The sequence below is a fragment of the Vulpes lagopus genome, chromosome 24 (assembly GCF_018345385.1).
Source record: "Vulpes lagopus strain Blue_001 chromosome 24, ASM1834538v1, whole genome shotgun sequence".
NCBI classification, from domain to species: domain Eukaryota; kingdom Metazoa; phylum Chordata; class Mammalia; order Carnivora; family Canidae; genus Vulpes; species Vulpes lagopus.
Window position 1 is genome coordinate 34,920,033 of NC_054847.1, and position 14,500 is coordinate 34,934,532.

General features: G+C 36.8%; 1 protein-coding gene across 4 annotated transcripts in view; it reads left to right on the forward strand.

The window, feature by feature from the left end:
- Window positions 1-14,500, forward strand: part of ME2 (malic enzyme 2) — a 47,934-nt gene that overhangs the window by 18,836 nt on the left and 14,598 nt on the right. For all 4 annotated transcript variants that reach the window (XM_041739696.1, XM_041739697.1, XM_041739698.1 and 1 more), the window contains 8 exons: window positions 871-946; window positions 2,067-2,228; window positions 2,709-2,812; window positions 5,012-5,121; window positions 5,439-5,536; window positions 5,804-5,917; window positions 8,344-8,458; window positions 10,885-11,027. In XM_041739696.1, coding sequence (XP_041595630.1) covers window positions 871-946; window positions 2,067-2,228; window positions 2,709-2,812; window positions 5,012-5,121; window positions 5,439-5,536; window positions 5,804-5,917; window positions 8,344-8,458; window positions 10,885-11,027 — 922 coding nt within the window. The remainder of the gene's footprint in view (window positions 1-870; window positions 947-2,066; window positions 2,229-2,708; window positions 2,813-5,011; window positions 5,122-5,438; window positions 5,537-5,803; window positions 5,918-8,343; window positions 8,459-10,884; window positions 11,028-14,500) is intronic.

Below are 14,500 nucleotides of genomic sequence, written 5' to 3' on the forward strand. Positions count from 1 at the left end.
ACTTTGGGGTGAGGGCAGATACTGTGTTTTTTTACACAGAAGATGGTCTTGTATTTAGATCAAGTAAATCTTGACCTAAACTCCAGGTCGGTTAAATCAGAATCTCTGGGGATGGGGGCCCTGGCATTATTTAAAAAGCCCATCGGGTGATTCTAGTATATAGCTATGGTTGAGAAACTGTTTAAACTCATTTGAAAAAAAAATAAATAAATAAACTCATTTGAGCTAGGATAGCAATGCCAAACTTGAGATACCAATGAGAAAGTTCAGTGTAAGAACCAGTGTGAAGGCCCTGGGACCTGTTGGCCTTCCTCTGTACCTGACTCATTTTCTCCCCCATCCCCTTCTTCTTTTCATCTCTTTTTTAAAATCCAGATGCTTTATCTCACTTGGATAGCAGTATACTGTGTGTTGAAAATAACTTCATTTTTTCCTAATGCTTCAAGGGTGGCTTCTCTTGCGTGAAGTTTCTTTACTTTTCTTTGTTCCCTTCCTGCTCCTTCAGATTTCAAATGATCAGTTTTACTGAGTTTTAATAGTAGTTTACATAGCTTTATTATGCTCTCCTGCATTGATGGTTTATTTTTATACTGCTTTCTACTGGAGGTGTATTGAGTTTCTTCTTGGGTAAAACGATTATGTCATTTAATAATGATCTTTGTTGCAGATTCCGTGTGAGCAATGCAATTACAGTTTGAAGTAGTTGAAAATGTTTGAAAATAATCCAGTGTGATTTCACTAAATCTGCTCGGAAATGATACTGTGTCTTGATGTTTTATTAAAATATCTAAATATTCCAGTTATGAACAAAAACTTAGGAGAAAACAAAAAACTGTTGTGAAATGCAAAGGTGTTTTTGTTCTGTTGCAGGGGATTATTTATTTCAATCTCAGACAGAGGTCATGTTAGATCAATTGTGGATAACTGGCCAGAAAATCATGTTAAGGTACTACTAATAGCACAACCTTCCTCTTCAAGATGTTTTTTTCCTTCTTTGTAAGTTACCTCTGAATTTACAAGATAGTTTTCATTGTTGCTGATTTATTTTGCACTTGCATACATGCGAGTTTAGTGCTCTGAGGAAATCGTGATAATAATAATTGCAAAATGGTCACCAGTACAGAGTTCGACTCGGACTGAAATGGGAGTTCACAAGGTGAACCTATCACTATCGCTACCACTGGGGTTTCTCGCCTTCTCTGTATTCCTTTTCTGTTTCTGTTGATACTATTCTAGGTAGAAAAAACACATTAAAATGCCATAAAAACTTTTCCTTTTGGTGGGTAGTGAGAGGATTATGGTTTTTTTTGTTTTGTTTTGTTTTGTTTCTAAATCTCAGGTTTTAGATCCTTAGGCAAATCTAAAACTCTTAAGAGTTTCAAATGTAATAAATACAAATCTTGGTCAATCTGGCTATCTTTCACAAAGTAAAATCTAATGATTTACTTAAGATCTTTTGGTAGACTTCAGTGCTTATTACAGGCAGTAATCTTACTTGCCTTTATAACATGTCTTCCTCACCAAAATAATCTTTGATGAATAATCGTGAGTTCTAATAATCTAGAAAACAATTTGGCCAGATAATTAAACTCCTAACATCATCTTAAAACCTTGTAGATAGGTATATTTTTTTATTTTAGATATTTTTTCTGCCCCCCACTGTTGTTCAGGTGTTTCTTATTTGGCCTAGGTTATTACGTGGGAGCAGCATGTTCATTTCTAACCTTGTTTTTTCTCTTCTGGCTAATCTCTATCAGAAGTTTGCCTGCCTCTCCCCAGTTTACTCTTTGTGAAGATATATAAGCTGAACCTCCAGTCAGAAGCATTCTGTTTCTAAACCAAAGACTAAGGGAAATCACATCTAGTTCATCTCTATTTTAATACCTAGATTCTAGAAATCCTAGAATTTTAAGTTGTGCTTGTTTGGTTTACATGGAAGTTAGTCCAGAAACAATTTTTTAAAGTGACAGTGAAAATATACGGAGAGAATATTTTTTTTCAAATGCCTTTTTCTCTAGTACCCCATTTTTGACAACTTTTAATTTATATATTTTTTTGTAATTAAGGCTGTTGTGGTGACTGATGGAGAGAGAATTTTGGGTCTCGGAGATCTGGGTGTCTATGGAATGGGAATCCCAGTAGGAAAACTTTGTTTGTATACAGCTTGTGCAGGAATACGGCCTGATAGATGCCTGCCTGTGTGTATTGATGTAGGAACGGATAATCCAGTGAGTAAAACCATTTTCCTCTTTTGATCTTCCTCCTGTATATGAAAAACAAAAGTTTTATTACACTCTTCCTTTTGAAGATAATATGAGAAAAATTTTTTGATGAAAGTTAGTCTTTGCTTAAACTATGTTTTTCTTTTTAATTTAAATATAGTACGTCATGCGTTTCAAGTGTATGTTTCAGTAATTCATCAATTGTGTATAACGCCCATTGCTCATCATATCACGTGCCCTCCTGTCACCCAGCTACCCCGTCCCCAATCCCTTCTCCCCCTTCCCTCCAGCAAACCTCTGTTTCCCAAACTTTCAGTATTTATATAAATAACAGTAAATTAAGACTGTTTAGAGTTTCTGGAAGGAAATGTAGTAAGGTTTTAAAAATTACATTAGTAACTTTTTAAATTGCGATTTTTGCTTTATAGAATATGTTTAAGCTGGTTATATAACAAAATGATTTTATTTTTACATTTGGTCTTATAGGCACTCTTAAAAGATCCATTTTACATGGGCTTATATCAGAAAAGAGATCGATCACAACGTTATGATGACCTGATTGATGAGTTTATGAAAGCCATTACTGACAGGTATTTTTTTTAAGTTTGAGTAAATGAAGGCATCTTCAATTACTAAAAGAAAGGCACCACAGTTTTGTTTTCCTTTATCTCTTTTGAAGATGCATAGAAGGAGATTACGTTTTTGAGAGCTTGGGTCCTGTCCTGCCCGCCTCGGTGTGCCGATGCTGGCGACAGCCTGTCTTGCCCTCCTGTGTTAACTGGCCTCCTGTGGGAAGGCTGCACTCCCTGCTCCTGCCAGACCCTCGCTGTCAGTCCTTCCTCCAGCCCTTAGCACCTGGGCTCCCTTCCACCATTCCTGGGACTCTTGGGCGGCTTTCATATTTTAAATTCACTAACCATTGGTCTTCCTCTCTTCCCACCTCTGCAGCATCTGATCAGGTTTCCTCCTTCTTCATCCTTGAAATTCTCTCTTAACTACTAGAAGGCTTTCCTAACTTGATCTTTCTTCCACCTCTGTCTTTGTCATCTTCACTGGTTCTTCTCGCTCACTTTCATTAAATGAGGATGAGTCCATAGTTCTCCTCTCTTTGAGTCGTGTGAGCTCTGTGACTCCTAAACCCATGAAAACCCATCTCTAGTCCAGCCTCTCTCTGAGACCTGCATCTCCGATGTCCGGAATCCTCCATCTAGACATTGTGTTGCTCCTTCATATTCATGTGCAAAACAACTTCCCTTAGCCAACTGCCCATCTTCCCTTTAGCCAGCCTCTGTTAATGGCAACAACATTCACCCTCTGGCCAAAACTTTGCTCTTGATACTATCTTTGACTCTTCCTCCTTCTCCATCAAGCCCTACACAGTCTGTCAGTTCCCAGACCCAGATGGTACTCCCACTTAAATGCCTCAGAGATACATCTCCTCTTTTCCATCCTCACAGCCTTTCTGCAGATCCTCCTCTCTCTCCGGGGTACTTCTAAACCTGCCTCCAATTTCTCTCCTCTGCATTTCATCTCCACCTTACCTCCTAGTTAATCTTATAAAAACATGCACTTCATCATGTCATTCTTTTGCTTGAAATTGCTCCGTAGTTCCCTGTTGTCATAGGGTAAAGTCCCAACTCTTCATGACCTAGCCCAGCCCTACCTTTTACATTACTAGTACATAGAAGATACTGAAAAATTAATGCCTTTTCAGAGTCAAAGTTGACATCTAAAACTAAACTTTTTTTTTCACATATTCAAGAATTTAATAAGCACTTTGTAGTGTAGCCATACAATGAAATACTTCTTTTTTTTTTTAACTAAACTTTTCATCTTCCCAGAAATTGTCATCTCTTCCCCTTTGCCTCATGTCCCTACCTTGGACAATCAAATAGTGTCTTCTTAGTCATCCATATTGTCGTGGCACTTGAACAGCTTTTCCCTTACTTCCCAGGCGGTCCTCATCGAGCTCTGTTTGCTCATTATAATGTCTCATAATTGTCCCTTTAACCTCTCGTGGCTTCTCCTTCAGATTTTCTTGTCCCCGTACCATAGGAGCCTCCTAGCTGCTTCTCCACACACTAGTATGTGCTACATATCACTGAATACAGAACAAAATCCTCATTCCCTAATTTTGCATTTAAGATTCTCTTATATATGGCCCCAGCCTACCTTAATCAGCTTCTCTTTATCCTTTCATATAAACCCTGAAATATATAACCTGACTTTTGAAAATTCAGTGTCACCAAACTACACCTTTTTTTTTTCTTCCTACCTCTTTACTTTTTGTTCTTTCAGGGCCCAAATAAAGTCTTACCTCCTTTTTAGGCCTTCCCTTACCCCAGCTTACCAAGACGATTAGTATCTTACTTTGAATCCCCGTGAAGTCCTGCAGAAATGATTTTTTAACCTCTTATATAAACTTTCCTGTGTTGCTGTTTGACTGCTAGTGAGAATACACATATAAATTATATACTTTATGAGACTCAGATAAAAGTTTCTTTTTAGGAAGTTATTTCATGCTTATATGTGCTGGGCAACCTCATAGGTACTTGGAAATAGTTTGTACTGATTAATATCCCATAGGTTGACCCCATAAAATTTTCTGAATGAGTAATAGATTTCTACATCTCGACTCCATTTTTCACAGGCTCCAGAAATTGCGAGGTGGCCTTAAATGGACTAACATGATACATTATTTTTAAATGAGATCATAAGGAGTATTAGACAGGAAAGCTATTTAATAGTGGCATTTTCAACACAGCCATTATGGATCTTGCTGTTTTTAGATATGGACAGAACACACTTATTCAGTTTGAAGACTTTGGAAATCATAATGCATTCAGGTTCTTGAGAAAATATCGAGAAAAGTATTGCACCTTCAATGATGATATTCAAGGTAAAGCAAAAAAAACCCCACAGGTTTTTGATCCCTACTCTGTTTAAATTATGTTTTTAATGTGCCCATTTTTTATTTTAAAAAATCTTTATTTTGGGGAGCGCCTGGGTGGCTCAGTTCGGTTGAGTGTCCGACTCTTGATTTATGCTCAGGTTGTGATCTCAGGGTTGTGAGATCAGGCCCCAAGTTGTCTCTGCGCTCAGCCAGGAGTTGACTTTGAGATTCTTTGCGTCTGTCCCTCCCCCATGTTGGCGTGCACTCTCTCGTTCTCTCTTCCTCAAATAAATCTTTTTTAAAAATCTTTATTTTTCTTACAGGAACAGCTGCAGTAGCTTTAGCAGGTCTTCTTGCAGCACAAAAAGTTATTGGTAAATCATTCTCAGAACACAAAATCTTATTCCTTGGAGCAGGAGAGGTAAGTGTTTGTAAGCTTTTTGTTGGAGAAATGGGACATAATGAGCTTTTAATTTTGTTGAGATCTTGTATGAATTGAAGATCTCTTTGTAAAGTAGATAATTTAAAATGTTTAGAGAGAATATCACTAAGAATCAATTTTTGTGTGATTTGTTACAGAAGAATGAACCAAATATTCCTCATGATAGACAGTCCTCATATATAAAGTAATTCAAGCATTGTATCATACCCTGGTCTTTATTTTTTTAATTTATGTTTTGTTGGACAGGCTGCTCTTGGAATTGCAAATCTCATAGTTATGGCTATGGTAGAAAACGGCCTCTCAGAAGAAGAGGCACAAAAGAAAATTTGGATGGTTGACAAGTTTGGTTTATTATTTAAGGTAAGGTATTTAAATCTCGGAGAAGCAAAAGAATGTTGTTACAATGATATTTTTGGTTTGACTTTTTAGAAATATTATCAGTTCTTAAAATATTGTATCACACTGGACTATCCAGATTGTACCAGTTGGATACCTTCTGGTATGTTCTCAACAGAAATCCTCTAGTCTCCTTTTTGTCTTTCATAAAGACTCTTGCTTCATAGTCAAGTCATAATCTCCACGTTGGCCCCGGACGTATTCTCTCTTGCTTTGTTCTCTGACCCTAACGAGATCAAGCAACCATATAAATAAGATTGTACTTGACCTTTCTAAAACTAGGTTTTAATGGGACCTCAGAAGTTTCTAATTAAATTGTTAGCAGGACACCTGGCATTTGAGCAGAAATTCTTTAACCATTCAGAGATCATAAGCCCCTGTAGCAGTCTAAGAGAAATCCCTGGACCCTTTCCTGAAGCCAGTTCGTGGATAATAAAGAGCTTCCATCCCATTAATTTAGTATCCCTTGCATCTGCCTGCCTCCCTAGCGCTGATTGCTATTTTTAGTAGCTTAAGAAATGCCTTGTATTTTATGCATGTAACACGTTAGGTAAACTCTTTTCCTGGTTGAACCTATCCAGGACACAATGTTGTTGTATTTTTCCTTTACATAATGACATACAGCAGTGACTTGAAACATACATCTTTGGAGCAGATTTATTTCAATGTACTTTGTTTCAGCTTTGAAATCTTTTTTCTTAACTAATACTAGCAACTGTTGCTACAAGAAATAAAATGAAAAAGCATCTGAATAAAAAATCTTGAGCACTTAAATTATACATAATTTAAAATAGTAGTTTAAAATGTACCAGACCTCGTGATAAGACTCTACAGGTATTACCTCATAAAATCTTCTCAAAAATTCTGTGAAGTTTTACAAATAAGGAAACTGAAGTTTGAAAAGGGCAGGTGACTTTTCCAGGGTCTTCAGCATGTATGTAGTGGCTGTAAGAGTGACTTGCAGGCAGGCAGCCTGACTGTGAAGCTGGTCTCTTAACCATTCGGCTCTGCTGCCTCCCAAGTGAGCTGTAACCACGTATTTGCTTCTCTGTAGGATACAAGGATCATAAACCTTGTTCTTTTAGAAGGCTGTTTTTACTGGTCCACAGTTTGATGCGTCCTTTTGTGATGCTAGTTTTCATAAATGTTTTCTGATTTTTTTAAATATATTTGTTACGAGTTGGGTCTAGAATGAATATATGCAGCAGGTGAGCACAGATGAGAATCCCTGTATATCTGCAAGTTGAGGGTATAGTTTTCTTTTAGGATGTGTGAATAGCTTGACCTATGGGTTTTAGGTGTCCAGTCTCTCCTGGTGACCCAAACACTACCCTCCTTTTTAAAACTGAGAATTTCCTGTTGAACCCACATATTGGAGAGCTGTGGTCCTCCTGGGGGCAAGCATAAGAAGCCACTCTTCTGAGAACCTGGATCTGTTTAGGTTACATGTCGGCCCTTTGATTAACTTCCCATCCAGCTGATGATGGTATGCTGCTTTTCCCAGACCCCGCTAGTTCTTACCTGGGGTCATTCCGGAGTTCTGATAGAAGAATTCACCTCTGCAGCAGGGTCTTCTCTTTTGCCAAAATAAGGAAGTGGATTTCTCAGCCTGGTTGGTTTTTGCATTCAATGTGTTTTTGCCTGCTTCACACTGTTGAGAAATTCCTCATTGTTCTAGTTTGTCAGTGGTATGTCTCCTGGCCTTGTAACACTACTAAGGATTTAATTTTTATAGTTTTTGGCCTGGGATTTTGGGAGGAAAGCACGTTTCTTCATTCAGCCATCTTGAACCACAATTCTGTTCCTCTTGTTTCAGAACTTTTGCTAGTACAAGACCATGATGTTAATCTGCAACTCTGAAATCCCAAAGTTGTTTTTCTTTTTAAATTGGTAATAAATCTGATTGGCTTGAACTTACCTGGTAGCAAAGCCAGAGAGGATATTTGTAGTCTTGATCTTTTGTACTTAGCGTACTAGTCCTAAGTTTTGTTAGTTTGGGGTGCCCATGTTGGAGGGACTTATAATATTGGATATATTGCCATAATATATTACTAAAACAAGAAAAATTCTGAATTCCAAAATACATCTAGCCCAGATAAGGGATTGTAAGCCTTTGTGCCATTTTAGATTTAGAAGCACTTTCACAAAGTGAGTATTTGAGAGGGGCTAGAAAGTTCCTGGTTATGATGGAATTTCATTTATTATTTGTATCTGGATTTTGTGGATACTGCAAAGATAGAATTGGAAGATAGATGTTGAAGAGGAAAGTAAATGAGAATGAAAAGACATTCCTATTGTAGAGACAATGTGTGACTCATAATGATGTCTTTTTCGATTAATCCTCAGTAAGCATCTACTAAAAAAATACTGTATTTTTCCCAAAAATTCAGGGGCGGAAAGCTAAAATAGAGAATCATCAGGAACCATTTGCTCATTCAGCCCCAGGGATCATACCTGATACTTTTGAAGATGCAGTCAATATACTCAGGCCTTCAGCTATAATTGGTGAGTAGAGTTGTCGAAAAATCATTGTATCACTTCACTATATGTTGCCGGTCATAACTACCGGACAGTACTAAAAATCAAATGACTGATTTTATCTTGCTTTCAGCATATAGTGTGGTTTTCTGTGATAGCCTTGTTTCCTGTGCTTTTAAGTATGGGAAGCTGTGCAGTTGATCATGCTTTGCTTTTAGAATTGGCGTGACTGCTGCGCTCAAAACCTGAAAAAGACCAAGGTCACCTGACAGGCTGAACCAAGACAGCCCTGTGCAGTCAAGGCTTTGCGTTGGCAACAAAGCAGAAAGCTTTGGTATGTTTTGAGAGTCAGGCACTGCATAGCTATACCAAAATGGCATTGGATTCACGGCAGAAAATGTAAAAGTCCTTTTTTTTTTTAAGATTAATTTATTTTAGAGACAGAAAGAGTGAGCAGGGGTAGGCGGGTGGGAAGAGTAGAGGGACAAGTAGACTCCATGCTGATCATGGAGCCTGACACAGGGATCGATCTCAGGACCCTGAGATCATGACCTGAGGTAAGACCAAGAGTCAGATACTTCACTGACCTAGCCACCCAGATGCCCCAGAAAATGTAAAGTCTTTAAAAGAGGAGCCCTTTCATTTCCTATATAGCTGTGAGATTTGGATCTATAATTTTTTAGTAACCACTTTCTTGTAGAAGCCCTTTTGAATGTTAAATAGTAAAACAGTCACAAACAGTAAGTTTCTATGGTTATTAGCTTCTTAGATTATTAGATTAGAACTCATAATTTTTTAGAGCAAGAGGACATCTTAAAGATCATTCAATCAGTTCCTCTCAAAACTCAATATGGAAACCTAAGAATCTGTCCATTGACTCTGTAGGGTCAAGGAAGCAAAATTTTAAAATGTTTAATTCTTTTAGAACTTATGGTCTCCTAAAAATATGTCCACACCCCTCCACATGAAGAAACACTGGATATACTTTTTAAAAAAATTTATTTAAATTCAGTTAATTGACATATAACATATTATTGGTTTCAGAGGTAGAGGTCAGTGACTCATCAGTTTTATATAACGCCCAGTGCTCCTTCCATCACATGCCCTCCTTACTGCTCATCACCCAGTTACCCCATTTCCCCACCCCCCTCCCCTCCAGCAGCCCTCTTTTTGTTTCTTATTGTTAAGATGTCTTATGGTTTATCTCCCTCTCTGATTTTGTCTTTTAGTTTTTTCCTCTCTTCCCCTGTGATCTTGCATTTGATTCCTTTTTTACATAAGAAAATTAGGCACAGAGATGTTAAACCACTTGCCCAAGTTTTGTGAATATATTTCATAAGGCCAGGAGTGACACAGTAAACCCTGAAACTCTCGTCTCTAGATCAGTATTTTTCTTTATTTCATACTGTTTTATAGAATGGAATTGAAAATTAATTGTTTTGACTGTTGAATACAAGTATATTGAATTCAAGTGTAGATGAACTGGAGAAGTACTCTGCTGAGCCATTGCTTGGTCCCCAGATTCCCATCATGGCCTGAGTGTTCTTCATGCTGTGCTTCTGTAACACTGAATACTTGGCACCTGTTACACATTTTCTCTTTTTCTGTTGACTTTGTTTTTCAACTGTAAGCTGCATCGTACTCAATCTTATATCCCAGTGGCCTAATACAGTGTCTGAGATGTGATAGGGGCTTAAGAGAAGGTCATTAAATTGAATCAAGAAAGTAGATTGCTTTAGTCAAGATGACTTTTTATCCCTTCTAAATTCCTATGATTTTGTAATGAATACCAGAGTTTAACAATTTAACATTTGAGATGAAAGTTTTTATCTTTTTAAAAAACTATTTTTGTGATAAAATACACATAAGATAAAATTTGCCTTTATAACCATTTTTAAGTGTAAAATTGGGTATTGTTAAATGCATTCACATTGTTGTGCAGCTGGTGTCTGGAACTTATTTTGCAGACCCGAAGCTCCATACCCATTAAGCAAATACTTTCCCCTAGCCCTTGGCTATCATCATTCTACTTTTTGTTTTCATGAATTTGACTATTCTAGGTATCTCATATAAGTGGAATCATAACTGTATTTGTCCTTTTGTGACTGGCTTATTTTACTTAGCATAAAGTCCTCACGGTTCATTCACGTTGTAGCAAGTTTTATCTTCTTCACCAGACAGTGATGGAGATAGTCATACTCTTTCTTTATTTCCTACAATTTACTATGTGAGATAAACAATAAATATTTAAGTGAAAACTTTTAGTGTTTTATTTTTGTTTTCAGATTCGAGATTGTGTTCCCATGGCATTTTCTCAGCGATATAAAATCTTTCTTTGTAATGGGAGTTTACCTGGGCTTTTGTTGTATTAAACCTATTGTAGAACTGCTGTGGATAAGAATTATGTCACCTGTAAAAAAAAAGTTGCTTTTCTCCCCCCTTATCTATCATAGGAGTTGCAGGAGCCGGCCGACTCTTCACTCCTGGTGTAATCAAAGCCATGGCTGATATCAATGAAAGACCTGTAATATTTGCATTAAGCAATCCTACAGCAATGGCTGAGTGCACCGCTGAGGAAGCGTATACACTTACAGAGGTACTAATAATTACGTGAACTCGTTCAGTCTCCTGTTTGCCCTTATTGGCCTTAGTGACACATTCTTGCATATTACTTTTCATGATCACTCTAGAGATTACAGTGTGCACCCATGGATAAATTTCTGATATAAAATTATTGCATGTATGAATTCTGGAAAGTAATTCCCTTATATCTCCATTTTAACACCTTCACGTCTTGTGTGCTGTTATTGTGGATTTTAATTCTCTCTGTATCTTAAACCTCAAAGCTGTTATTGTTCTAAACACAAAATACTCACTTTGATACATTTTAATATCTTCTCTTGCCATTCTGTCCTTCCTGTATGTCTCTGCTTTTATCTTGGATCATTTTCCTTCTGCCAGAAGAATTTTCCTTGAGTGTGGGTCTGATGAATTTCCCTTAATAATCTATTTGCCTTCATTTTGAAGGATATCTTTTCACTGTGCATAGAAGTAAAACTTGGTAGAGATATTATTCTGTTGGTTTCTGACTTATGTTTTCCTTTTGATACATCATTTTGTCTTGGGTTTCACTACAATGGGCATAGTTTGTGGGGTTTTTTATATTTATTCCACCTGGGACTGTAGAACTCTTTATCATGATGCCCTCCTTTGTGATCTGTGTTAGAAATATCTCTGAGTTGGCTGCATTCTCTCTCTCCTCTCGTAGGACTCCAGTTATATGAGTGTCAGACTTTTTTACATATGTATCTCTTCTACTACTTTCTATATATACCATCCTGTTTGCATACTGTGTGGATTTTTTTTTTTAGATTTTTATTTATTTACTTGAAAGAGAGAGAGAGAGAGGAGGAAGTGGAGGAGAGGGAGAGGGAGAAAAAGACACCACGCTGAGCACAGAGCCCAATGTGGGGCTTGATCCCTAACTCTGAGATCATGACCTGAGCTGAAATCAAGAGTCAGATACTTACCTGTCTGAGCCACCCAGGTGCCCCTGCATACTGTGTTTTAACCTGGTGATTTTCCTTGGATTTATATTCCAGTTTGCATATATTCTTTTTAGCTATGCTAATCTATTATTAGTTTCTTAATTTTACTGTATTTTTCATTTGTAGAATTTCCATTTGATTATTTTTCTAATTATTTAGTGTCATAGACTTACACTGGCATATTTTAGAAATAATTCATTAAATAAAGTCTGCTTTCTTGCCCTCATGTTTCATAAAACAATTCTTTTCACTCTCTTCAGTGTTAGGGTTTGTCCTTATGAGGGCCATTATTTTCAGTCCTCATCTGACAGCTGTCAGGAACAAATTTTTACTTTCATCCAAATCATTTAGGATTTAGTTCTTTTGAACTTTTTGACACTGCCATGGGGTTATATCCCAATTATGAATATCTGCTCCTATACCATTAGGACAGTTAGATTTTTTTTTTCCTACTGTTCTGTAGGGATTTATTTGTAATCTCCACATATAATCACTTTCTTCTGTATTGTTCTTGTAAAGTGATCTTTAAGTGGTCCCAGGAAGTGATATTTAAATGCTGTTTACATTGATACCCACCAGGAATACTTGTTGGGTCATGTACTTCAGAATAGGTAACGAATCTATGATAAGTGTTTTTGTCTCCACTCTATTAAAAACGTTTTTTATTATGGAAAATTCCAAACATATACGGAAGTAAAAATAGTGTAATCAACTCCCGTATACCAGAACCAGCTGTAGAAATTATCACCTCATCATCAATCTTGTTTCTTGTACATCTTACCCACCGTGGGTTATTTTGAAGCCGGTCTCAAGACATCACTTCATTGTATTACAGTATATTTCTCAAACATTAAGAGTTATTTTAAAAATACAATCACAGTATCATCATACCTCATAATTTTAACAGTAATTTAAAAATACGTATTTCATCTTTCTGCATAGCTTATGGTTCTCTGCTAAAACAGTCTGTCTTGTCATTTAATTTCTCACATGCATGAATCATAAATAAAGTTACTGTATGATAGCAACAAATACCTCACTCTCTGTGAGTCCTTCTAATATTTGTCTTTCTCTTGGCTATGCAGTTCTTATATTTTTGTAAGTCTAGTTTTATTTTTGTTTTTTGCTTCCTTACTGGGTGCTAGATGGTGTGGGTGAACAGTTGAGCAGTAATTTAAGGCTCTGCGTGAAGGGGCTTTCCCTTTCCCTCTGGTAGGTGTTGGTCTGGGGCAACTCACTGTAATGTAATCAGGATGCAATCCATGGGGTGCCCGCTCGAGTTCTGTGGTTTACCCCTTCTCCCAGCGTGTAACCCTTTTGGGCATGAATCAAAAGTTCTGAGGGTATTTATTAGCACCCATCATCCCTAGCAGTCCCTGAACTTTACTTTTCTCTCTGTCATTGTGCGACTCCTGAGAGCTTTGTTGTGCAGGCTCTCAGCATGTGAGATACGGGTTCACATATCTTGTTTTCCTCCTCTTCTGCATCTTGAATATCTCCCACACCCACGCTCTCACTATCTTCCTAGGACTACTGCTTCCTTAACAGATATTCTTCATGCATTTTATCCAGTTTTTCTCATTGTTATCAGAGGGAGAACTGGTGTGAAACAGCCTAGATCATGGCCAAAGCAGAACCTTCTCATAACTTTCCATACTTAGTATTCATGCTCCTTATGTCTTTAGCATTTTTTTCTCATCACTGCCAAAAAATTTGATACATACATTCTCTCCAAATTCCTTTCATTTCATATTGCCACTCAGTTTAGTCAAAAGAAATCCTCCTAAATTGGTTTCCAGTGGTTATGGTTATAGTAATCATTGAAACTTCTAATAGTTATTGAAATCTTTCTCTTTGAAATCAAGCATCTAGATATCAAATAAATAAATAAAAATCAGTCTCTACTACACTGTCTTACCTTTTTACCAAAGTATGGTATCCTGTTTACTAGTGTTTCCTACTTAAAATTAGTGGTATTGCCCCCCAAATTAAATCTTAGTCTTATACAATGACTATTTGATAGATATACTCAGTGTATCAGTGAGCTTTGGCAGTTTAGAAATCTAAAACGTAAATGTTTTGGGCAGTCGTTGTATATTACTGGAAGGCTGCCCAAACATCTAAGAATTGTATTTTGTGAATAAATACTGTTGTAATTAGATGTACATTATTGGAATGAATAAAAATCCTCCAAGGAGACTAATTTGATATATTGTATTCCATCAATTCTAAGATGCAGATTTTTTCTCGATATTGTATTATCTCCTAAAAAGGATAAAAAAATCATTATCATAGATCAATTTTACATAAATTCCTTCTTAGTGTTACATAAAATGATGGCATAAATTATGTATTTGCAGTCACCTCTTAAATTTTTAGTGTCCTTCTGTTTTCAATAGAGAGACGTCTTGGTGTTACTCTAATACCCTCTGCTGCTTAGTGAAAAAATTACTTTTTTTTAATTCTTGAACTTCAGAATTAGAACACTTGGTTATCATTAAGATCTAGCCACATTTAAACA